At 41.3% G+C, this 25,205-nt stretch overlaps 2 protein-coding genes across 11 annotated transcripts in view; one reads left to right on the top strand and one right to left on the bottom strand.

Annotated features, from left to right (window-relative positions):
• UBN1 (ubinuclein 1) overlaps nucleotides 1–20,199 on the bottom strand; it is a 58,099-nt gene extending 37,900 nt beyond the window's left edge. For 2 of the 7 annotated variants that reach the window (XM_037029913.1, XM_037029918.1), the window contains exons 1-8: nucleotides 17,928–18,020; nucleotides 14,609–14,905; nucleotides 11,444–11,530; nucleotides 10,552–10,647; nucleotides 10,085–10,219; nucleotides 9,291–9,394; nucleotides 7,745–8,183; nucleotides 1,227–1,297 (exon numbers count right to left, since the gene is read on the bottom strand). In XM_037029913.1, the coding sequence (XP_036885808.1) occupies nucleotides 1,227–1,297; nucleotides 7,745–8,183; nucleotides 9,291–9,394; nucleotides 10,085–10,219; nucleotides 10,552–10,647; nucleotides 11,444–11,530; nucleotides 14,609–14,857 (1,181 nt within the window). In that variant the 5' untranslated portion in view covers nucleotides 14,858–14,905; nucleotides 17,928–18,020. Of the gene's footprint in view, nucleotides 1–1,226; nucleotides 1,298–7,744; nucleotides 8,184–9,290; nucleotides 9,395–10,084; nucleotides 10,220–10,551; nucleotides 10,648–11,443; nucleotides 11,531–14,608; nucleotides 14,906–16,523; nucleotides 16,603–17,927; nucleotides 18,031–19,418 lie in introns of those variants that run through there. The other 5 variants (XM_037029916.1, XM_037029912.1, XM_037029914.1 and 2 more) reach the window with 5 other exon arrangements.
• A 68-nt stretch (nucleotides 20,200–20,267) lies between these two features.
• GLYR1 (glyoxylate reductase 1 homolog) overlaps nucleotides 20,268–25,205 on the top strand; it is a 36,374-nt gene continuing 31,436 nt past the window's right edge. For all 4 annotated transcript variants that reach the window (XM_037029923.1, XM_037029922.1, XM_037029921.1 and 1 more), the window contains exons 1-3: nucleotides 20,268–20,369; nucleotides 21,386–21,422; nucleotides 22,575–22,654. In XM_037029923.1, the coding sequence (XP_036885818.1) occupies nucleotides 20,332–20,369; nucleotides 21,386–21,422; nucleotides 22,575–22,654 (155 nt within the window). In that variant the 5' untranslated portion in view covers nucleotides 20,268–20,331. The remainder of the gene's footprint in view (nucleotides 20,370–21,385; nucleotides 21,423–22,574; nucleotides 22,655–25,205) is intronic.

The raw sequence follows: 25,205 nt of genomic DNA, 5'->3' as shown, positions 1-25,205 counted from the left end.
AGGAAGGCTAGGAGCCAGGAGAAGGTCAAACCTTATCTTGTCAGTCACACAGTGTAACCGAGTGGCCAGTGCAACAGATCTCCAACAGTCACCAAACAAAAATTCCCAAACCTAATGAACTTGGCTAGGTAAAGTGGGTTAAGGCTCTCAGGTCAAAGATAAAACCAAGTCAAAGGTTGGTTATCAGAGCCCAGGAGAACAAATCCTGAAGTACTAAATTTCATAAATTAAGAAGATACAAAAGCTTTCAAGCTGGAAAGTGAGTGAGTTACTTAGGGTCAACACTTTCCAGCAACCCTTCCTTCCTTTTCTATCCCTGATTAGGATAGTCAGGGAAATCCTTATCCCTCCAGTGTCCCCACCTAGATAAGCAGAATACTATTTCAAATAGTCTTCGATCCCTCGAGCCCTCCACATCTGGCACACTCTAGCAGGCACTGTAGACCTAAAATCCTCATCTGTGCTGATTCACAGGTGCTCTCTATAGCCCAAGCTTCCTGTTTCAAGTGGCCAATCCCCATACTGGACAGGCAAGGTCCTTTGCTAGAATATTCCCAAGTTTTGACAACTGTTCTTACATGTGAAAAATCTCTAGCTGTTGAGCAATAAGTTTTCTCTGCTACATAATACAAAATACAACCAGGAGAGAAGCTGGAAAGCTGGAGAGCCCTATACAAAGAATCTGGTTTGGATTTATATGTCGGTGGGGGGGGAGGACTGGGGGGTGTCGGGGGGGGGTTTCTGCTTATTAATCCAATTCACACAGTGTGCCGTCTCAGGGTTTCGGCCATTTGGGAGAAGTCTTACAGTAGGATAATATACAATGACCCTGGGAGCGGAAGTGAGAGCAACAAGAGAATGACCAGGTACGCTGAGGAGCATCCAGCAGAGCAGTCCCCTGGCTATACCAAATCATCTCTCACTTTTATCACAGACAGGCAAGCAACACCTTCTCTCTTGTCTCATCTCATATTTACCCCAAAATCCACTCCCAATAGGCTATGACTATGTTAGACAGTCTTCTAATAATGCCTGCTAAGATTAGTAAGTTCTACCATTTCCTAGAGACATGTTTGGCTTGCTTGTCCCCCCTTTAAAAAGAATAAAACAAAATACATTTTAAAAATCTCATGGGCAGTCACCTTCATGTAGTTCAGTCACACTCCCATTCCCCCTGGCCTGATCATCCCAAGCATGGTAACAGTAAAAAAACAAAAGATACTCACTCTAAGAGGATTCCATTAATATCCTGGGTGAAGAACTTCTGTCTGCTCTCTCCTTCAGCAGCTCTGGCAGCCTGGTTCACAGCAGACAGTAACATCCATTAGTGCACTTTCCCCACAGGGTCCTCACACTCACCCATGGGCACAAGGGCAGCCAGTCCCGAGAGAACACCCATCGATCAAACCCTCACCCTGCCCTTCCCTCCTCAGCCCTAAGCTCAGATCATTACACCTGTGATCGTTATATGCTCTAGAAATGGTGTATCCAGCTCTTTTCAAATGCTGCTGAAGTATCCATGGACTGTCTGTTCTGTCCAGGACTTGAAAAAAAACAGTCACATGAAAGAAAATCATAGAGTCAGAGCAATCACTTTGCATTTGACTTGTCCAGCTAGCTAACTTGCGCCTAGCATTCTATCATCTAAACTACAAGGTGGAATTTCCATGCATCTACAGTACAAAAACAATCAAGAACTTTTAAGAAACCTACAATATTTGAAGGCCTTTATCTTCCAAAATAATAATAATGTGCTACTTTAGCATTTAAGGATATTGTAATTCTTTGAAAATTCATAACTGGAATTACTAACATACCTTACTACCTATTAAAAGAGATATAGCAGGTTACTATACAGTGTTTTGTTTCCTATAAGAACACAGTCAACATCTGGATGGCGGGCATGATGATCCCTGAAGCAACCACAGCAAGTAGCCACGACTCTGAAAGCACAAGTGAGGAATGCAAACTCTGTTAAAGTCTGAACCAGTGGTTCTCATTCTTGGCTGCACACTGGAATCACCTGTTAGCTTTCCCCACTCTGGACCAATCACATCAGAAACTCAGGGAAGGAGACCCATGAGTCTCTATTCTTTGAGAAAGGCCCAAGCATCAGTACTCTTTAAAAGTAACTCTGGTGACTCTAAGGGAAAGAGAGGATGGAGAATCACTGATCTAAACCCAGGAGTTGGTGCTGAAGGCTTTCAAAGGCAAGTAAAACTTCAGTAAACTACCAGTAAAACTGCCTGGTATACAGTAAAATAATAATGGCAAACTGGATAATGTCACTATCTAAAATGAAATGATTAATCCTGCCCTGACTGGTGTGGCTCAGTTGGTTGAGCATCACTCTGCAAAGCAAAAGGTTGCAGGTTTGATTCCTGGTCAGGGCACGTGCCCGGGTTGTGGGTTCAGTCCTGGTCAGGGCATGTACAGGGCAGCTGATCAGTGTTTCTCTCTCACATCCATGTTTCTTTCTCTTTCTCCCTCCATTCCCATCTCTCTAAAAATAAATAAAAAATCTTTAAAAATAAATAAATAGCATGATCAATCCTGATCCAGCCCTCTGAAACAGCAGACACTAATAACCATCCTCCCCTTTCATTTCACCCCATACGCCTTCCTCAAATGGTCTTCTTCCTACCTTTGACTACTGCATCTGTCTCCTCCACTAGCTCTTTGATTACAGATAGACGCCCATGGTTCTATCTAGAACCCACTTCTTCCAATAATGCCTTCTCCCTCACAGCTCCAAAACAACAAAAATGCATGTAGGTCTCGCAAATCTAAACCTCTAAGCCCATAACCCTTTTTTTTCTAAGCTCTAAATCAGAATTTCCAATTACTTCTAAGTAACTTCCAATTGTTTCTAAAAATGGAAGGCCCTCTGGTATGCAAACTTGCCAAAACCAAACCCACTAGTTTCTCCTCTTCCTCTTACATTCCCTACTTCTAATAACAGCATTCTATTTTTCTTAAATCCTTCCACTCTATTCTTTAGAATTCTTCAACACCTCTTTCCAAGTCTAGAATCAAATCCAAACTCCTTCATGTGGCATTGAGGATTCTCTAGGATCTGGCCCCAGCCATACTCCTACCACATACTAGGGTGGCCCCACCATCCAACAACTCACCAATCCTCCGCTCTGTCCTGGTTTTCTAACACGCCATCTCTCCCTTGAGGCTGGCCAAGTGCCTGCAGCCCGAGTGCAGTATTCCTCTACAGAGAGCTTCTTACACCTCCTTACAGCTGGCTATCTGCCATCTACTTGGCCATCACAACATCACAGGGCTTATTTCATTCTGTTTTGTCCAACAGTCAGCTGTTTACATGTCTACTAGTCCATTTATATAACAAACTCATGGATAAGAACAGAATCTTATTCATCAATGTACTTCCCAAAGCTGCCTATCACATATTAGATGCTTAGTAAATACCAGCTGAGTGGATGGATGAATGAACAAATGAACAGATATCAGTGAAAGAATGCAAACTAGAGGAAGAAATGCTTAGTACCAAACAACCAAACACAACTTGCAGCTTCTGCAATATCCCTTGGCTAGAGGATAGCACAGAAGCCTGAAATGAAACGGAGTCAAATGGATGGATGAAAAATGGGGTGACTTTTAACCTAGTCATCTGTCAATTTCTTATACTTTCAGAAAGACTTGGAATTCTAACTTGATACTTCTAATGTACTGGAAGTATGATTTTGCTTTGAGAGAAAATAAAACCGAGCCATTCTTTTGCTTAAGCTTATACACTATTAGTTTTGAGATCCAGAAGCACCTTCATAGTAATTCAATGTAATTACTTCAGCATGTATTTTAAATGCACCACTGTTTGTCAAGTTTCCAATCAAAATTTATTTTTAGATATCAGCCATTTCTCCAATATTTCAGAAACTTTTGGCTATATAATTTTTAAAAGGATTTTTTCCCTGCTGCCTTTTGGATTGTATAGACAGTACCTGTGAGGGTATGGTTTTACATCAAAGATAATTAAGTCAAGTGCTGCATTTTTAAATGAATCTAATTAAAAGAGCAATTGGATATGCATCTGAGAGTCTTCCAGAAATACATTAGGTCCCTCAACCTTAAAAATGGACACCCTTGTCCAAGGAATTCAATAAACAGATCAATCCAAGATTAACTAGGAAGTAAAGTTATATAAGCCAGATCATGCTGATCTACAGCATGACAGTTCCAACAGCCTTTTAATGAGCTATTTTATTTCTTGTAAGAAAAGCTACTCATAACCTCCCAGCACCTAGTTCAGAACCTTACATACTCTACCTGTTTTTGCTAAACAGAATTAAACCTGGCACAATTTTCTTTTTTAAGGAAGATCACACAAGTTAGTTTTTTCCAACCGTATTCTCCTTGGATCCATGTCTCCCTGGATTTGCAATGTGGGGGTTCTAACTCAGTAGGACAGTAAACAGTGAGTAGGCAGAGCAGCAGGGTAGGTGACGTGGGGTCTGTTTCTTTTCTATTCTTAGTATTGTTAGCATTTTATGCTTGACTGGAAAGGACCAAAACAGACCTGGGTCATCTGTATGGACCAGGCCATGTATCTGCCAAACTAGAGAGAGTAATCTAAGGGGCAGACACACCTGAGCTTCTCAACAATCAAAACAAAATACAAAATCAACACATATTAAGAGAAGAATGGTTAAGACCATTGAATCGAATCACTGGAGTCCCTGGGACCCATTAAAATGTACGGCACCAAGGAGTAAGAAGTAAAAACTGGGCCAGTATGAGAAGAAAAGAGTAAACACTGCCTGGGTATTCACCAAGTTCACCCTTTTGGAGGACTTCTTTAACATACTTAAGTTTTCAGATAAATTTTTTAAAGTTTTAAGTATCACATCTAGCTCGAACATAAATCTAATTCTTGCCTCCCAAAGAAAAAAATTTTCTCTAAGGGATCACATCAGATTAGAATCTGCTTATGTTCCATGGTAGACTGAAAACAGGGTAACAGATTCCTCCCCTCCCAGAACACACATTCCAGCAGGGAGAGGCGGTCTCTAGTTCCCCAACCCCCCAATCTGCTGTGCACTTGTGATTTACTTTACCAATACAGTGTGGCAAAAGTGATATGGTACGTACAATTTCTCAGGCTAGATCTTAAGGGCCTTACGACTTCCACTATTGCCTGAAATGTTGCCCTGAGACTGCCATGTACTGAAAAAGACGAGGATGAAAGACGAAAGGAGAGAGAGGCCACACTGTCCCAGCTCACAGCCATCTTGCCAGCTGAATGCGGGCACAAAACAGCACCCAGGCAGGATAAGAGGAACCACCCAGCCTACTCAAAGAGTCAGGAGAAATGAATTGCTTTTTGAAGCCACTAAGTTTGGGGGTAGTTTCATGGATAACAATAACTGGTACATATATCATGTAGGGCCAAGATTTAAAATCTAAACAAATTATTATAAAAATAAAGAAGAGAAAAAAAATAAAGTGAGTGAAAATTGAGAAATATATAACACTGCTAATGTTATAGTTATAGACATGAAGTTTAATTTAAACTTTAAAATTGCAATATCCAGTTCAATATCTAGGACTGGGCTCCTTATTAAGGATCCAAATACCCATGTATGGCTTTTGAAATTATATGCAATTTTTGTGTGCACAGCCATTTTTTTCCTGGGAAGAATATCTCTCCCACCAGATTCTCAGGAGGGTCTGAGTCTAGAGCACTCATGCCCAAATGCAGGAGGCTCCAAGTGCCCCAAGTGCAAGGCCCTGGTGAGAACAAAGCACCTGGGGATCCCTAGGAGTGGCATTAAGTAACTTTTGAAAATAAGCCTTCTTTCTCATGAAACCATTAAAAGTGATGAGAGTTTATAATATTTATTAAGTGAAGAAAGCAGGAAACAATCATTCACAACTATAATTACAACTGCATAAAGACATATAGAGACGCTAGAAAAATATGTAAATTAAAGTTTTCAGACTGTCAGGATGATGGGTAATCCCCACGTTCCATCTCGTTTCCCAAAGTTTCTTAATGCTATTATAGAAGAATCAGAGGATGACTAAAGTATTAATTTCACATTTCATCATTATATTCTCAAGCCAGTAGACCAATCTCTCCTGGTCACCATCACCGCACCAGGACCCAGCCTACCTTATCTATGGAATCTTGAACCCTGTCTCCATCGTGCCCAAGAGATAACCAAGCCTTGGCAGACACTGAGGAAGGACATTTTGCTCACAGTGTCCACCCAGGGCACTCCTGAAGGCTTTCTTGAATCACCGCCCAGTGCTCTTTCATGTTACGCCACTTCATTTCCACTAAATGTGTCCATCTTTCCCAAGAAAGGGAAATAGTGTAAGTTATCAGACTACAGCACAACCTATGGTGGGAGTAGGGACATATCCAAGAATTGCTTTGACTTTTCTCTAAAATTGACTAGTTACTGCCACATATACCTTACTCAGGTTACTTGACAAGACTTCCAGATGCTATAAAACAATTTACAAACCAGAGGACTGAAAAGAACAAGGCGTAATGGTTCTTTAACATAAATTCTGAGAACAAATACACAATAGCATGCTCAAACATGCCAAGTTCAGATTCAACTACTTGCAACTTAACATTCTATTAAGATATACTCTGAATTTCTGATGTGGTACAATTCATTTAAATCATTACATTCAGATAGAATGATTTTGTCCAACATCTTACACGAGCTAATAAGAATGAACTAGAGATCTGAATAAGTTGTTTGATTTACATCATATGTTGTATTCAAATGTTTTTGGAAGTGAGAAAATCATTTGTAGCAGTGGTTAACATTTACCTTGCCCTTTACACATGGATATGCATACAGCGATTCTGGAACATTATGAGAATCACTGGTTTAAAATTTACAGCTATATAAAATTTTAAAAAGAAAAAGAACTTACAACTATAAAGTAGGAATGCCACCAGAGCTGCGTGACAAACCATTATGTCCCAGGTGAAAGGTTATTTTAACTAAAGGGCAAATGTCATCCAGACTAACACACCGTGCTTAGTTCTTAGGTAGAAATATGTTATTAAATTGGCACCATTTAGTATTCTAAGTATCGATACTTAGTATTGATACTTAGTATTCTAAGTATCAATTCCCTGTTGTCAGAGGAAAACAGCAATAGCTCCTTGATTCTGACAGTTGTCACTGTTTTTAATAGGGTATGGACAGCATTTAAGATTCTGCTCCTTTTTATCTATCATCATTTAGGCATTCCTGTAAACAATACCTATCACTGATGACATGCAAGTCTAGGGAGCAGCTAAAACCCAGTGGCAACTAAGCATTATACTCTATATGCAACATGTCTACAACCTTTTGTGAATTTCCAAAATCTTCAACAGATTATTAAAAAGATGGATCTTCGCCTTAGCTGCCTGCTGCCAATATTAGTGCCAGTCTATCATATAAAAGGAAAAGATACTTTGTGGGAAGGGAACCTACAGGCAGAAAACAGAAAATCTCCCTGGAAGTAAATTTTCTAAGAGTGAAGGAACCACAAAAGGCCTAAAAATGACATTTGACAAGCAGAGCTTACACTGTTTCCTCACTTGGGATGAGAAGAGAGCCTGGAAGAGCTTACACTGAAACTGCCAACTCACTAAGGATTGCTTTGGGCAGCAAGCTTCACGTGATGTGGAACCAGTGTCAATCTGCCCAAACCGCTTCCACTTCCAGGAAAGCCTGGCCATGGCCACTCTGTGTCACCATACCTGAGCCAGCTCCTTAATGCGCTTCTCCAGGGGCGCAGGCAGGCCTTCTGGGAGGGAAGAGGGCTGCCTGAATTCCTGGTCCAGTCCTACCCCAAGGGAATCGCTTTCATCATCCATGTCATGAAAGGGGCTTCCTTCTGGAGACTCACTGAGCAGATGCTCCAAGTCCAAATCAGTCAGCGAGTCCATGGCAGTAGCCACCTGGAGCAAGTCATTGTCAGAAGTGGAGCCAAAGAGAGACAGCAAGGGGTCAGAGGTACCCTCCAATTCCCGTAGGCCCTGAGCTTCAGCTGATGAAACTGCTACAGGTTTATGCTCTTCGTCCCTCTTTCTCTGAGCCTCTTTCTCCTTCTGAAATTTCTTTAGCATCTCTTTAACGCTCAAAGCCCCAGAATATTTCTTTTTTTTCTTTTCCTTACTGGCATTGAGGGCTGTGAAGCTGCAAGTAAGGGGGAAATTGGTTACTAAGGTTGTAGTACACCTCAGAAGGGAAATTCACAGAAGGACTTCACCCTTGCTCCCAGTGCAATGGTCTCCAGAAACCTCAGTCACAAGTCCACCCTGTCATTCTTCCTCCCTCCTCTTGGCACATGGATCTCCTTCTTGCTGGGACCAAAGCTTGAGATTTAATACAGGTTAGCAAAACTGTGACACAAAGTGCTTGCTACATATCCGATGGGTTTTTAAAAACCACTGCCAGGCTGAAGGAGTTCCTACCCTTTTCAAAAGCATGGATGGAACTGGAACACATTATGCTAAGCGAAATAAGCCAGGCAGTGAAAGACAAATACCATATGATCTCACCTTTAACAGGAACCTAACCAAGAAAGCAAACAAACAAGCAAAATATAACCAAAAACACTGAAACTGAGAAAAGGCTGACAGTGACCAGGGGGAGAGGGGAGGAAATTTCAGGGGAAAAGGGGAAGGGTTTGTAGGACAAGTATAAAGGACACATGGACAAAAACGGGGGAGGGGGGGCAGCAGGGAATGGGAGGGAGGGGGGAGGACTGGGAGGGGTGGCTTGGGTTGGCGTAAAAGACAGAAAACTGTACTTGAAAAACAATTAAAATTAAATTAAAAAAAACAACACTGCCAGACTGAAATAAAAGGTGGCAAAAATGGGCCGAGCAAGAAAAGTATTTAAACGGGGAAAGCAGGAACAGCAGAAAGCAGCAAGTTGAAGGGCAGCTGGGTGAGACTAGGAAGGCAAAAGAAAGCAGGACCAGAGAAGACAAAGGGAAACAGCGGAGACAGAAGAACTGGGGCAGAGGAGGAGTGGCCAAGAGAACAAGAAACAGCAGTAATCATACAGTGACAGAAACCGCCACCAACACTGACGGTGGGACAGAGAGCGCCGCATGTCTGATAACAGAGATGTGCGAGCACTGACTATGCCTACAATGGCACTGTGGGAGGCGTGAGGGAGAACAGAAGACCAGGCCCTGCTGTCTCCTTTGAAGCTGAGAAGGAGGGCGAGTCAGCTCCTGGGTATTCTGTCCTAACAGTGCAGATTTTACCCCAGAAAGAAGCTGCTGCCTCTCACCCAGCTTTGGAAAACTTGGACTTTTTCGATTTCTTCTCCTTGTCATAAGTGTCGTCTTTTTTCTTCTTCTTTATCTTCTCACCACCTTCCTTCAACTTCCGCTTCTGAGAATTAAAGACAAGGCACAGTTACCCAGCTCCCTCCTCACTCAGGGAGCAAGTGCAGGACACAGCACTAGCCTTGCTCCACCCAGGGCACATCCTGAGAGCTGTCCTAGTTCCTTCATGAACAAAAGCTTTCAGATCAATCCTGGACCACAGACCTGTGGTAGGTCAACACAGCATTGCCACTGACTGTCTCCTGGAAGCACCCAAGACTGAGACAACAGCGGCCATTGTGCAGCCAGAAACCATTCTAGTAAAATGAGCTGTATGTGGGCACTGTCTCTCATTTTAAATACACAGGTAATAATAGATAGATTTCAAAATAAACTTATCTTAAGGCTAACTTGTTTTCATTGGGGTGAGAGCCCTGGGAACTAAAGAACTCCACATGTCCACAGAAAAGACACAGCAATACTAGTGCAAACTCCCCTCACATCACACCCTTCACTACCCTCATCCCCACCCTGAAACAACCTCAAAAAAAAGAAATCCCTGCCAAGCCTGCTGGGACTCACTGCACTTTGCACGGCACAGGTGTGAGAGGTAACTGTCAACCTCAGCACAGCTCATGCCTTTCCACCCATCTCCTAAGCTACCCTTAAACAGCACTATTCTGGCAAGTCACCCACTGATCTCACATGGTTTATAAAAAAAGCACTTTTGAAATCCAAAAGCAAGCAACATTCTAACCTTTGGAGATTTTTTCTTCTTTTCTTTAATAAAGTCATCCTCAGATTCTGATGCTTGTCTAAACTGCAGGGTTCCAGAGTTAATATAAAATCCTCCATACTTTGTAGTCAAAGAAGCAGGAACAAGCTCATCATACTGAAAGGGGAAAACAAAGTCAGCTCCAAGTGCTGGTACTGTAGTCCAAAGATGCAGAGCAGATGTTTCTCTGTCACATTTCAGACCGCATGCCTACACATGCTCTGGGCAGTCATGAATGTCTGCGCTAGAAGGTGTTTTGGACATATCTGGTATCCTTTCCAGTAAGGAAACCAAGGCCAACACCAAGAGTGCCACTTCCTCTCTATCAGTAGAGGTCCTTCCTCATGGTAAGGGCAGGTCCACTCTGTGCCATCCCCCAGCTGCTGGGCCATCACTAATAGGAGCACGGGTGTGGTAGTTCCTGTGCGGCATTGTCATTAAGTACTTACCGCCTCAGAGTTATCGATGAAGGAATCAGATTCATCATAACCATACCCCATATCAATTAAGTCCTGTATTCGGTCTTTTCTACGTTTCTTTCCACCCTAAAATTTTAAACAGATCAAATGCTTTTTTTCTTTGTAATTGTGCTGAGAACATATAACATGAAATCTACCCTCCTAACAAATTTTTAAGTCTAAGGTCACATGCTTTTAAATACACAGAATTAATTGTTGCCTTTGATTTCATCAGCTAGTGACCAAAGATTACAAAGCACTGGAACATATTCACACTCACACCCTCCCTAAAACCTCCTTCCCTAAAGACCTTTTAAATAGGACAGGTCCTGACCAGTGTGGTTCACTAGACTGATTGTCATCTGCAAAGCAAAAAATCACTGGTTAGATTCCTAGTCTGGGCATATGTCTGGGTTGCAGGCCCAATCCACAGCTGGGGCATGTGCAAGAGGCAACTCATCAATGTTTCTCTCCTTCTCCTTTCTTTCCCCTACCTCTAAAAATTAATGAAATCTTTTAGAAAAACATCTAAAATAGGACAGATTTATATCTGCATAAAATGGCCTAAGACAGAAGAATGAACTAAATGACTTCATATGTCTTTTATCAAAACATTTATTCTAATAACAAATTCTAGGAGTAAAAGGTCCTTCTTGTTTATTCCTTCCACAGCATCCATCCATTCTGCTGCACACATTAGTCCCGCTGCATGCATTTTCTGCACCTTCATCATTTCTTTAATAACTACATTCTGTTCTCTCCAAGTTCTACACTTATTTCCATATCATTGTTGATTAGATGATAGTCCCCTAAAAAACGTGGAAACATTTAGAAAACTTTCCCATCCCGTGAGGTTATTTTGTCACCCAAAGAGAAATCTTACATATTTTTCTTCAAATTTCCGGGCAAGGGCCTCCACTTTATGCTTTTCCTTTTCTTCATCATTAAAAGGATCCGAGAGATCTTTCTTCTGTAAAAAGACCATTCCACAAAACAAGAGTTACAAAAATCCCCCACTATGTACTCATGGTATATCCACTGACTACTTAACACCTATAAACTGTGTAATAAAATAGCTGTTTTTCAGAAAAGACAAGGTAGAAAACATGCTACCTTCCCATCAATGCTTACTTCAGTTGTTTAAGAAAATTTTCCATTCATGTAGCTCAATAAAACTTAATTAAATGCCTACAACTGCCCACCAAAAAGCCCTGTAGAGCTCCAAAGGCAGCAAAGGTCCCAGTCAGGAATGCTTGACCTGCATAGACATGTGTTTCAATACAGCTGGCTTCTTTTGTCACCCTAAAAATTATTTTATGTACTTAAAAGCATAATTCTAAGAAGGGGTTCACTTCCAAACCAGTTTGTGGCTCAAAAAGGTTACAAACCCAATGAATGTAGCACAAATTCTTAAGAGTTATTCTGCCTTATCGGTCAGAAAAGTGGTATGAATTTGCTTTTCTCTTAGTTCTATGGAAAATCAAACCCAGGTTCATGGCAGTCCCATTCCTTGGACACCTATCTTGAAGGATCAGTAATCTCTTTCCTCCCAATCTGAATACTACAAATATTTTCATGCAGTTTTCCAAAAACTCCATAAACTTACCCTTGCATTTTTCTCATCAGTTTTCCACAGTTAAAACTTTAGCTTCTTTGGCAAGGAATCTTAATTTTAATAATAAAAAACACCCATACTAAACATCTTAAGACTTCAGAGTAGGCCAAAAACACTAAAGATTAGATCTTTAGTGTTTATCTCTGCCTACTTAAATCCCACTCACCCATAAAGAATGTTAAATAATTTAGGTTATATATGAGGAATGAAATATTACAGAACATACATACAGTGAATGTCCCACAAACAGTGGTCTTTAAAACATGTGCTTACTGGTGTCTTCTAATTTTTCTACAATGATCACATATTATTTAAGGGGTTCAAATAATTTTAAGAAATTCCACCCATCTGGATTAAGTGTTGGATTCACTGTGTACTCCTAAATGCCTTGCAAACAACAGTTATCCAATAATTGTTATTTCCTGAACATATGAAGATCCAGCTCTGTCCAAACACAACATCTAGGATGTAAGCTCTCCTTTGTCCAAGCCCTCCAGGGCCTGTATTTATAGAAGATTTAAACAAGTACCATACTGTGACTCCTGTTACCTGTGTTGGTATAATGCTCCTAAAACATCTATAAGACTGCAAGTTCCTCTGAGGCTGGGACAGCAGCTTTTCCACCTTATATAGTCCTCAGAATCTAGCACAACAGTGTCTTCCCCGTGATAAGAAATATATGCTAAATGAATGTCAGATCATACTGTGCTCTGAGCACTGCAGAATAGACTCAATGATTCAGGAGTTTTCAATCTGAAGGCAAGAGCTAAATCCCCTAAAACTGAATCCAGTATTCTCTGTGTATGTTCCATGCATTTTTCTCCAATGGAGAAGAACATCTAGAACCCCCAAAAAGATGAAACCGAAGGACAGGAGTTCTAATTTCAGGTCACCTATTGATCTGGGTTTGAGCCCATAAAAAAGTAGCTTAATTAATCCATGCTACTTCCTCTTCCTCTCAAAGAAGAGGATACTATTCCTACTTCAGAAAAAGGATTGTCAATGAATTTGAAATTACTATTTTTCATTTGCCCACTAGCCCTCATACAATAAACTGACCCTTGGCACAAACTCAATTGGCTTCCATTCAGCAAATCAGAACTTAATTAAGGAAACATTTTTACCTGAGCAAAGAAAACTGAATAATCCTTCTAACCAAAGGTACTCACCCCAACAGTACGACCATGAATTAGACTGAAGGAGCACTGACCACTGAGGCACTGTGGTGGAAACTTCACCAACACCATCTCGGATACCATGTAAACCAGGCACTAATCTAATCCCAAACTGCCTAAAGCCACTCTTGAAACAATGCTGCAGGCTGTGGGATCCAACTAACCAACCTACCTCACATAGGGCAGAGGCATACAGTAGGTGCTTACAAATGCTATCTGCCTAGCTCCTGCTCATACTGTATGATTCCATCTACATAAAATGCAAAACTGGCCAAACTGACCTAAGTTGCTGGAAATCAGGGCAGTCGTTACCCTTGAGGGCAGGGTAGTATTTTGGGAAGGCAGAAAGAGGGTTTCTGGTGTCCTGGAAAATGCTGCATTTTGTGATCTAGGTGCAGGTTTCATGGGTATGTTAACTTTGTGGAAATCCAATAAACCAGCCATTTATCACATCTGCACTTTTTTTTAGTGCATAGTTCAAATAAAAAGTTTATAAATTTTTTATAATTTTAATGAATTGTCAAAACTTTGGTAACATTTGAAACTGGGTAACAGGCACATAGGGCTTATTATACTATTCTCCGTACTCTGTGCTTTGAGAAGTTCCATACTAAAAAGTAGAAACAAATCTGCCAAAAAATAAATAGACCATTTAAAAACACTTGAGAATCAAACTGATTCTCAAAAGCCCCAGAGGCTACAACCCACTAACACCCAAAGTAAGTAAAACAAGAAAAAAACTTAGAAAAATAGGTTTCTAGCCCTCCAGGTAAAATAACTATCCAGTATATTAATGTGTTGACAAGGAATAATAGTCTGAGAATAGGATGTGTCTTTTCTCATCTGCCACCGCATGAGGCAGAGAATCCCTTGGACAAGAAATATGTCCAGCATGAAATCCAGCACCGGCACAGCCAAGGATGGTCACATTTACCTACATGTGATATTTATAGAATTTGCATGAAAAAAAATTTTTATTTACATTAATTAGCTATAATTCAAATTAGCTTTGGATGTGCCTTACATTTTCTCTAGCATAAATCAGGAGAATGATTTATCAGGAGATTGTAGAAAGAATTCTATCCCTTCATGCCCAGGAACAAAACCAGCAAACCAGTGCTTGCTTTGGGATAGGTGCCATGATCCTGGGACAGCCACAACCTCCCTGGTCTTGCTTTCACCTTCTGAAAGTCCCATTTGCACATGCTACCCTGAGCATTAGATCTGCAGAGTGAGTCTGGGGCCTCTGGAGGGGTACCTTGTCTCCGGGTTGAAGGCCTTTCACTTTCCCTCGTATGTTCTTCACAAGCTCTGGGTAGAAGAATTCTGGGCAACGTTTATGATCTGGCTCGAAGAGGGTGAGTGTAATCCGCACAGCTGCTGCAGCCGGCTCAGGGTCCTGATGCTGCTCTGCTCCCCCAACCTCCTCTTTCCGGGACTTCTTCAAAAACACAGGATTCAGAGAACCTGGGAGAGAGGTGAACTGGACCCTGTGGGGCTCCGACATGGCTATCAAAAAGTCTTAGCGGATGTCACTGCATGGCTTCTGTTAACACTGAAAAGAAGGGCCAGGTCAAACCACAATTTTTCCTGTTCAGTTATACAGATTTAAGTTTAAAATAAGTTCATTGTCAACAAAAATCCACAGTTCAATTTACCTTAATTACCATTTACTGCTTTTTTTCTGCTTAAAAACTATTCATCTTAAATATAATCCTATCCTTCCTTCCTATCCTTCAGAGATCATCTGTTTAGCATATTTCCTTCTAGCCTTTTTTCTATGCATATTCACTATATCTTTGAAATTAGGGAACCCATGCTAAAAAAAGCCTTAAAGAATCCTCAAAATTGAACGGACCCCTCTAGAATATTGTTTTTATTTAACTTATCCAACACCTTTTTTTTTCTGGCTAAGAATAACATCTTTTGTAAGACCTCTTTATTTTAATCACCAACAATTAACTTTTATTTGGAGACACTTTTTTTTTCAAGGTAACTTTTTTAAAGACTTTTAAAAAGTATTTTCATTTTGAGAGAGAGGGAAAAGGAGGGAAAAAGAGAGGGAGAGAAACAACAATCGGCTGCCTCTCCCATGCCCCCATCCAGGGACCTGGCCCACAATGCAGGCATGTGCCCTGCACAGGAATCGAACAGATGACCTTTTGGGTTGCAGGCTGGCGCTCAACCCACTGAGCCGCACCAGCCAGGGATAGAGTCATTCTTCATAATGACAAAGCTTTCATCAGCTCAGAGTAATGCCTTTCCTGGAATAAGTAAAAAATCAGTGTCTCAAGAGTCGTGTGCCTGGGCGATACTAGCCTCTCACCACTCAAACTCAGGTCTTAGCAAAGTGCCAAATTATCACATGTCGAAGAACTTCAAAGTTATTTGGAAATGGTCAGAGTACATTGCGAACCCCAGAATTCCAAGGGTTTACAGAATATAAATAAGCAAATATACTACACACTCACATATATATTTTGTGCTTCATGTATAATTTGTGTCCTGCTTTTTAAAACTCACATTCAAATGTGAACTTCTTACCACGTCCACATGGATAGTCTCTGCAGCCTTGTTTGTATAGGAAAAATAATAAAAGCAACCTAAATCTGAATGCCCAGACTTAACGAAATAGTTGAAAAAAATTAAAGTTTTGTTGATTTGTAAGGGCTTTTAATATACTATAGGTATATAATATGTATTATATAGTATCTGTCATATCTTACACTTTTCCTTCACTGTTATTTACTGCTTAATTTTGCTTAGAGATAGGTCAGATGAAAGAAATTTAAACTTTTATTCTCACCAGAGGATATATTCATTGATTCTACAGAGAGAGAGGAAGTAGGGGGTGGGGGGAGAGAAAGAGAGAAACATAGATCAGCCACTTCCTGCATGCACCCCCAACCAGGTATGTGCCCTCACCAGGGATCAAACCAACAGCCTTCCTGTGTACAAGATGACATTCCAACTAATTGAGCCACCCCTCCAGGACAAGAAAATTAAACTTTTTATGCAGTTAAAACTAGGCTCTTTTCCCTTATGGCCTCTCCCATTTCTTTTGTGCCTAGAACGTCCTTCTCCAACCAGGAATTCTTATGTAAGACTTTACCTATTCAGTCTTTCACAAATAGAATTTTCACATTGAACTCTTTAACCCAAGTTGAATTTACCATGCTATAACGTAAATGATGAGTCTCTACCTTGGTTTCTTCCCAGCATCAGTCACTAATCCTTCTTTTCTCTGGTGATCTGACAAATATCATATACAACATCTTAGATATTTTAAGAACTACTTCTGAAATCCATCCTGTTACTTTGATCTAGTATCTAGAAAATTCCTTAACAAGTAACACACTGTTCTGAGAAATTCTATGGTATATTTTTACATCTTGAATTTAAAATTCATCTTTATTATTCTTCTTTTAAAAGTAAAACTTCACCTATTCCAGACTGCTTATTATTTCAGACCAATTTTAGAATCATTTTGACAAGTCCCCCCAAAAAACTCACTGCACTTTGATTGTATGTGAATCATAAATATGAAATCAGGAAGATTTACATACATTATACCCATATATATATATGGATACTTATATAGCATATGCAATATTCATTTCTACTATGACTATAAAATTATGATCTATAAAACCAGACAAGAAAGTAAAATATTTAAAAACAGTTAATATAATTCTAATTAGGCAACAAACTGAGTAGTGGCAAAACATGGTGGTACAAAAGACCATCATGCACTAAGATGTTGAAAGAAATTCCTCTAAAAAACTTTCAAGGCCCCCAGGACATTTGTGATACACTGAGTTGCAAAAATAAATTTAAGCTGAAGGTTGAAGGTTAAAAGTCCCCCACTGATAAGAGCAGGCAAGGTCTCACTATAAGAAGAAACTCTGCAGGTTAATTGAGAGGATGCAGGATGGTGATCCTAGAAGTGGCAGCTAATTTTAAAAAAGTAACTTTATCCTGACCCAAAGTTTAGACATTGTAACTTCAGTCTACCTAGATGATAATGCTGCTTCTCTTAGCTGCTTAAGTGACTTTTCAGGCATCAGAAAATACAGATATGAGAATACAATAAATCAAACCTATAGCATATTTAGATTTTGCATTTTTATAATCATGATTTTGCTTGTTACTAAGTCATCTGAAATATTTAAGAGAGTCAGAAATTAATTTGAGATCATTAAGAAAATATAACTAAATTTGAAAGTGTACATTTAAAAGGACCTTACATTTATACATTTATTTGACTTAAGACGTAAGTCCTTGGAAAGATTTTACTATTAGGTTTATTAGTTTTCACTGTTTTAGGAGTCTGAAGTATTTGAGAGAACAAGTATATAAAACTTTAAATGCTGCTAAAAACATTTAAGGAAATTTAACTTTGTAAAAAGAGCTCATTGTTTAGGTAAATTTAATCTGTTAAACTAGTGCCTTAATTGAAGCTTTGTAGATGAAGTATTTTGGATTTTATATAAACATATTTAGATTTGTAATGAAACAAGATTTATCAGTAAAATGCACAGTCTTAAGAAAAACTAAGTATTTAAACACAAGCATACCTTGTAGACACTGAGGGTTCAGTTCCAGACTACCACAGTACAGCGAGCCATAATCTCTTTGCTGGTGGAGGGTCTTGCCTTCAATTTGTAAAAAATGCAACATCTATGAAGGGCAATAAAGTGAAGGGCAATAAAACAAGGTATGCTTGTACTCACCTCTACTGAGTTAAACCTTATTCTAAATAAAAACACAGTATTCTACAAAAAAAAATTCCATCTTAAAAACATTCAACTGATGCTATCCAAGAAATGCTAGCCTTCTTTTTTCTCTCAGGTTATTCCCAATAATGATGGGGTTTTTTCCTGTACATTCTCATAATCATTCTATTTTCAAACTGGTTACTGGTGAACTATAGAAAAACTGAATTTTTCTGGCTTATTTTTCTAATTAGTCTCTTTACTGAACTTGTTTATTTTAATGTCTTTCCCCTTTTTTTCCAAAACAGGCTATCTATCCTGTAGTACATAGAAATGAGAATTTTGTCTTCTTTCTGAAAAATTATGTTTACTCTTCTTTCATGTCTTATTGCTTTGGCTAGAAGGTCCAAGATAATATTAAACAATATAACCCTGGCTGGTGTAGCCCAGTGGATTAAGCAGGGGCCTGTCAAGCAGAGGGTCGCCGGTTCGATTCCCAGTCGGGACACATGCCTGGGTTGCAGGCCAGGTCCCCATTGGGGGACCCATGAGAGGCAACCACACACTGATGTTTCTCTCCCACTCTTTCTCCTTCCTATCCCCTTTCTCTAAAAATAAATAAATAAAATATTTTAAAAATATATATATATATATTTTATATTTTTATATATTTTATTAAAAAATATATATATATATAAATTCTTTGCCATGTTCCTGACTCTAACAGGAATGCCTCTATGCCCAGTGTGATGTTAACTTAAAATTCTTATTTTTACCAAGTCATTAAAATATCCTTCAATTCCCCCAAATTAAGAGTTTTTAAATTGGAAACGTGTTGAATTTTATGAATTTCATGAAATTATAAATATTCTTCAAGTTATCGGCCTGCCTTTAAAAAAAAACAGTAAATGGCAGATCCTATAACTGACAGTACTTTAGGGAAACTGAACTACAAAGAATGCACTACAGGCTGTGCACAAGCCAGTTTGCTAAAAACTCCGCATAAAAAAAAGTCGCTTACGGGAGATGTGTGTGAACCCGCCACCTTTACAAACAGAAGGCGACCCAAGAAAAGTCAGATTCTAAGTTAACACTTGTCTTAGAATCTTTGGAGTATGCATCTGGAAATGGTACCTTTTGAAAATTTTATTTTCTATCTGGAATTTGACGTTTGGGCTGTCGCTGTGCTGCACTGTTTCTAGTTCCCCATTCAACGGTTTAAGTTTTTACGTAATGAAACTACGCCTAGCATCTGCCTTGCTGCTGTCACAACAACCTGCTCCTAACTTCTCCATTAAGTGTCAAACTACAACGCAGATTACCTGAGAGCCCAGTCCCGACAAAGACACGCACCTTTGTCCCCGATACAATGCAGGCTACGGCCCCAAGGGCCGCGTTCGTCCCCCCGCGACCGTCCTCATGCCGGCCCGGGAGCCCGGGTTGCGGCGCTGCTAGCGGCGGGCCCCCGAGCCATGCTTCCCGGCGGGCGGCCGCCCTGAACCGCGGCCCATTGCCGGGTCCCGGAGCGCTGGCCGTGCCGCCTGCCGCCCCAGGAGGAAGTGAAGAGACTCCGGCTCCAAGTCGGTCTAACAACTCCGGACTTCGGGGTTGGAGCACTGACGCCCCGAGAGAACTTGCAGCGCAGCGGAGACGTCGGGGTCCCAGCCGCTCCCCGAACGCAGCCGTTAGCGCGCTCCGCAGAACCCGGCGGCCCTCCAGGCGTGGCCACGTAGAGCCGGCCGGGCACGGGGCCCCGGGCGCGGGTGGAGGCTGGTCTCCAGGCCCCGCCGAGGTCCGTCAGGGCAGCGGAGAACCGGGAGCGTGGCGACGCAGGCAGCCCCGGGGCCCGCGAGGGACTAACGGACGTAACGGAAACGCCGAGGTAAAGGGGGCTAGAGGCCAGGGTCCGGGGGCGGAGCAGGCCGCAGGGCCGGCTCCCTCGCGCACTCAACCTGCAACTCAGTCGTCGCCGCCGCCACCGCCGCCGCCGCCGCCGCCGCCTCAGATCGCGGGTGCTTCGTTGTCACGAGCAAAGGGAGGGGGAAGAAGCCCGGAATCTCGGGGCTTCGGCGCGGGGAGACCCGGGCGCCCTGGTCACATGCCTCTCGCCCGGCCAATAAGTCCCGGCGGGCGCGATAACGTCAGAGCAGCGGCTTGGCTGCTGACAGCTGCTCCCCGTCACGTGTCGGGGAGCACTCCAATGGGTGGCGCCAGGACGATCTAGGGTTCCCGGCGGCCCGTGCGTCGGTGGTGGTTGGGTGGTAAGATGGCGGCTGTGAGTCTGCGGCTCGGCGATTTGGTGTGGTGAGTTCGGGCGGCTGGGGCCAAGCGAGGTACTCCGGGGAACTCCTCCCCTGGGCGCGGAGTTCGCGGCCAGCTCCGGAGCTGCCTTTCTGTGCGCACCAGGCTGCGAAGAGAGCGAGATGAGGTGCCGACGCTGAAAACGACACCGGGCGGAAGGGGCAGCCTTGCTTGGAGGGACTGAGTCCGAGGGTGGCTGTGATGGGCCCCGCTCTGATCCGGGAGGCCGCCCGGTAGAGAGCTATGCTCCAGGCCAGACGCCGGCAGCTATTGTGAAGGGCGTCCCCGGCGTCGGCGCGGACGCCTGTTTCTCTGGGTCTTGCTGGGATTCCCGGGAATGCGGGAGAGCCGTGGAGCCCGCGGAGCCTTCTCGCCTGGGCAAGCCCGTTAAAATCCGCGCGTTGCGACGAAACTGACCTGTGCGGGCGCCTCGGCAGCGGGTATCGAAGCCGGACTGAAGGCGCTGCCCCATGAAGAAATGGAGGGGACACTTCTTTACGTTTGGCAGTGACCAGTGCCTTCTTGGGTACCTCTTAGAGTCTGTTTCTGTGCCCCCGACAACCGCCCGAACCAAGTTGGACTGTCGCCGCCTCCCTCGAGCTGCGTAGCTTGTTTCTTGACCCAGAGGAGGCTTCCATTAGTATTTGGCAAAAGCTGGCTGGTCTCGCGGAGAATTAAAACAGACTGTAAGGGGAAGTCTGTGTTTACAGAGAAAACTGGCCCCCACCCCCATCGAGGGGAGGCTCTGGACAAGTGATTCTTGATGGTTTTGTTGTATCCCTTGGTACCAGAAGAATGCACATACGTGTACAATTTTGCATTCCATTTATGAGGGCTTTGGGCTTGTTGGGTCGATCCATGGAAGCCAGATTATGAATTCCTGTTTGCCAGCTTTTGTTCTGGCACGTGAGGGTGCTAATGGAGATTAAGAGTGGGAGTGCAATTGCATATTGAGTGGTTTGAAGGAGGTGGACAGTGGCTTTTCCAGGGCAAATGCTGACTCTCTGTGTCTTCTCTAGGGGGAAACTCGGCCGGTATCCTCCTTGGCCAGGAAAGGTGAGTGTCTTGCTACTAAAGTGAAGGAAGACATCTGAAGTTGGGTTTGAAGAAGTGAAGAATGTAAGATGCATTCCCCTCAGTTTCTAGCATTGAATTAAACTACGCCTATTTAAATAATGCTCAGAGGTTTTTTTCTGTAATATCAGTTTGTTTAGAAAGGGCAATATAATATAAACCAAGTTATTTAAACTGCAATAATTGCTTATTTCTCGAATCAAAGATGGTTTTGGTAGAGTCTTTTCTGCCTGGAAATCAATTCTAATTTGAATTTAGCTTTATACTTANGAAGAAGTGAAGAATGTAAGATGCATTCCCCTCAGTTTCTAGCATTGAATTAAACTATGCCTATTTAAATAATGCTCAGAGTTTTTTTTCTGTAATATCAGTTTGTTTAGAAAGGGCAATATAATATAAACCAAGTTATTTAAACTGCAATAATTGCTTATTTCTCGAATCAAAGATGGTTTTGGTAGAGTCTTTTCTGCCTGGAAATCAATTCTAATTTGAATTTAGCTTTATACTTAAATCTTACAAAAGGAGAAGAAAATAAGTTCTCCAGAAATAGAGAAATCTAAATGTAGGTTAGTGAAAAGTGGAAGTATTTTTGTCCCAACTCAGTTTAAATCTTCTTTCCATGTTACCATATGTGCTGCTTCAGTGTGTCTTTGCAGAAGTTGGCATTTCAGATTTTGCATGAGGGGATCCATCATAGCTTTCCAAATGTTCTGTTTTTATATTCTTGCTAGGAGCCCAAGAATATAAAAATACATCTTTACACTATCTCTTTGCAGCATGGCATTTTCAGTGCCTCAGTTGCCCTTCGATGTCACTATAACATGTCTGAACTCTTCCACATTGAAGAGTGACATTCCACATTTAAAAGTGACCTATGCACTTCAGCAATTACAGGGTCACTTTGGGGGAGAATGATGTTGGTCTTACCTTTGCTTTAAAACAGGGCCATTTCAGTAAAATTGTATCTACCGAACACTGTGCTACATGTTAGATGTAGAGAAATTCTGTGAAAACGTACCAAGTCTAGGTATATACACTAGGCCCTGCGTTTTTATTTAAAGACATTCCTTCATTTTTCTTTTACCATCTCCGAGTCATAGAAAAAAAACCTTTTCTTTCTATTTTATTTTCCAGATTGTTAATCCACCCAAGGATTTGAAAAAACCGCGTGGAAAGAAATGCTTCTTTGTGAAGTTTTTTGGAACAGAGGATCAGTGAGTAGTGCTCACCAAGAATTTCACTTTGCCTTTGTTTAGGCATTGCCCCGAGTCTGAGCTGCTTTGAGAATATTCTAGGGACCCTAGTTCAGTCTTATCATAGTCTACAAGGATGGTAAATCATTCTGGCCTCATACCTAAATAAAAGGTGTTATTCTCACAGAAATTGTCGTGGGCTGATAACAATGTCATTCAGCTGAGAACTGGGGCCCACCACCTTCTAAACTATCACATTGAGATAGTTTCTCACATCTCTTTACCCAGTTCCATAGGCTGTTCCCTTTATAAAGCCCACATTTGGTTCTCATTTAATGGCTACTTATCACTGTGGACCATGCAGTGGAAATTAAAATATTATCTTAATGAAAGTAGTTTTTTAATCTGCTTTTTTATAAGTCTAAATGATTCACTCTAAAACTGTAACAGTAAAACTTTTAAACCAGACCTTAGGGTTGAAATCAAAACCATTAATTTGTGATTCTTTGATAAATCATATAAGTAATCACAGCGAGGGAGGGGAAGAATGTGTATTTGCCTGAGTGATTTGTTTAGCTTTCTCATTACTACATCAAGTTGATTACCTAGGTCTAGCTAGATGGTTTGATTTCTTTAAGTAGTTGTATTTCTGTTTATGATTCTTACAGGAAAATATCATTTTGAGTTAGGAAAATGTGACCTTTTTTGATGATTTAATACCAATAATTAAAATACACATTCCTAGTCTACGACCTTACCACCCTGAATGCACCCAATCTCGTCTAAAATAGACATTCCTAAAAAGCAATATATTATGTAGGAAAACCTCTAACAGTGTTCCTCATTCACTCAGGAGTTTGTGTGTCAGCCTGTTTACTCATCCTGGTTTAGACTTTGCCTGGCATCATACAGATACACTGATATACCCAGCCCCAGTTCTATGTTACAAATGTTCTTAACAGCCTTTTGATATTTCAAATATAGCAATATTTCAAAGGGGTCACTCTCCTGGAGCTGTGAGAGTCAGAGACACTCTGGAAAAGGGAATCCATGGTATGCCATGGATTTCACCAGAAAAATTGTCCTGACGCATAAAACAAGTGCTTATTGTACAACAATACTCCACAGTGCTTGACACAGAAGGGAACTTACCAGGAAAGCAAATTTTTTCGTGCCCATCTCCCAGGAACTCAGGACAAAGCCATAGACATTTAAGATGGGATTAAGTGCAGAATGAGTGGTGCAGATAATTATTATATAGAGATCAGTGGAGAAGAGCCATGTCAAGGGCTGATACAAGAAATGGAATTTGAATCAAACTCTGGGGTTGGATAGAATTTGTATAGACAAGAACAGTAAGGGTATTCCAGGCAGTGGGGGTACTATAAACACCTGGGCTTTGAGTTGAATGTGTAGGCAGAGAGAGACTCCCTGCCTAGGGTAAAGAACTTGTGCTTGGGAATAACAAGAGGCAATATGGTTGGCCCAACTTGGGTACTACTTCCTTTAGCTAACCCCAGTTTAAAAGAAAAATGGGAACTCATAGAAAGTGAGAACTTAATCAGATTACAGCATGCCTGAAAGTCGTTGTGTTTTTATAATTTTTCTTAAGTCCTGAAAGGTTAGAAAAATAAGCTGTATTCCTTGTGTATAAGAAATACTATAGGTAGGACACAGAAAATTGGAGTCGAGTGAATTTCCAAGCTCAGGCAGGCAACCAGGTGAAGCCCATGAAAAAGAAGTACTTGCTGAACACAAAAATAACCTAATGGTGTCGGTGTTGGTGATGATGTGATTTCTAAGTAAAGCTTTTTGATGTGATTCATAGCAAGTGGATACAGGGAAACAGATTTAATATTTTTTAAACCTTTTAAACTTCCTTGATAGAGTTCCACGAAAAAGCTATTTAAGAATTAAATCACTGCAAGACTAACATGTTATCTTTCTGTGGCTAGGCAGTTGATTGAGTGAAAGGAAACAAAGGGTAAGGATCTACAGAATTTCTCCAAAGGGCGGAGGGTTCTTAGTGATCAGTGCTAAGGCAGATTTTATTTAGTGTCTTTATATTATCTGAGGGTGAAATCTCCAGATTATTGGGTAGCTGTGAATTACTTTGGGGAAAGAGCTCTGGATTTGTTACCAGCCTAACATGCATTCATATACTGTACCAGTTTCACCTACTCTGCTTTGGGCAAGGTGTTTCATTTTTCTAGGATTGTGCATCCTTATCCACACGTGAGAATAATCCTCCTGACCTTGCAGTTATGAAGAAGTATTGTCACTAGTTTATAGTGTGGTTTGGTATGTGGCAGGTGTTTTAACAAGCACTAGGTTAGGGTATAGATCTATTACAAGAGAAACAGCTAGTCAGAAGCAAGTGGCTTTTAGTAGGGAAAATGTGAGAGAGACAGACAGACTCTGCCCGTGAGAGAGAATCGGTGTTTGAAAGGAAAGGCACCTGAAAGTAGGGGGTTTCTAAGGATGTCAGCATGTCTGCTCTTTTGACCAAAAAGTCTTTGGACACAAAAACAGTACGTTGTTTCACCTTTTTTCTTTTTTTTAATTTTTACAT

The sequence above is a fragment of the Sturnira hondurensis genome, unplaced genomic scaffold (assembly GCF_014824575.4).
Source record: "Sturnira hondurensis isolate 20B ecotype Veracruz unplaced genomic scaffold, ASM1482457v3 Scaffold0020579, whole genome shotgun sequence".
Classification (NCBI taxonomy): Eukaryota; Metazoa; Chordata; class Mammalia; order Chiroptera; family Phyllostomidae; genus Sturnira; species Sturnira hondurensis.
This window is presented reverse-complemented; position numbering and strand designations above follow the sequence as displayed.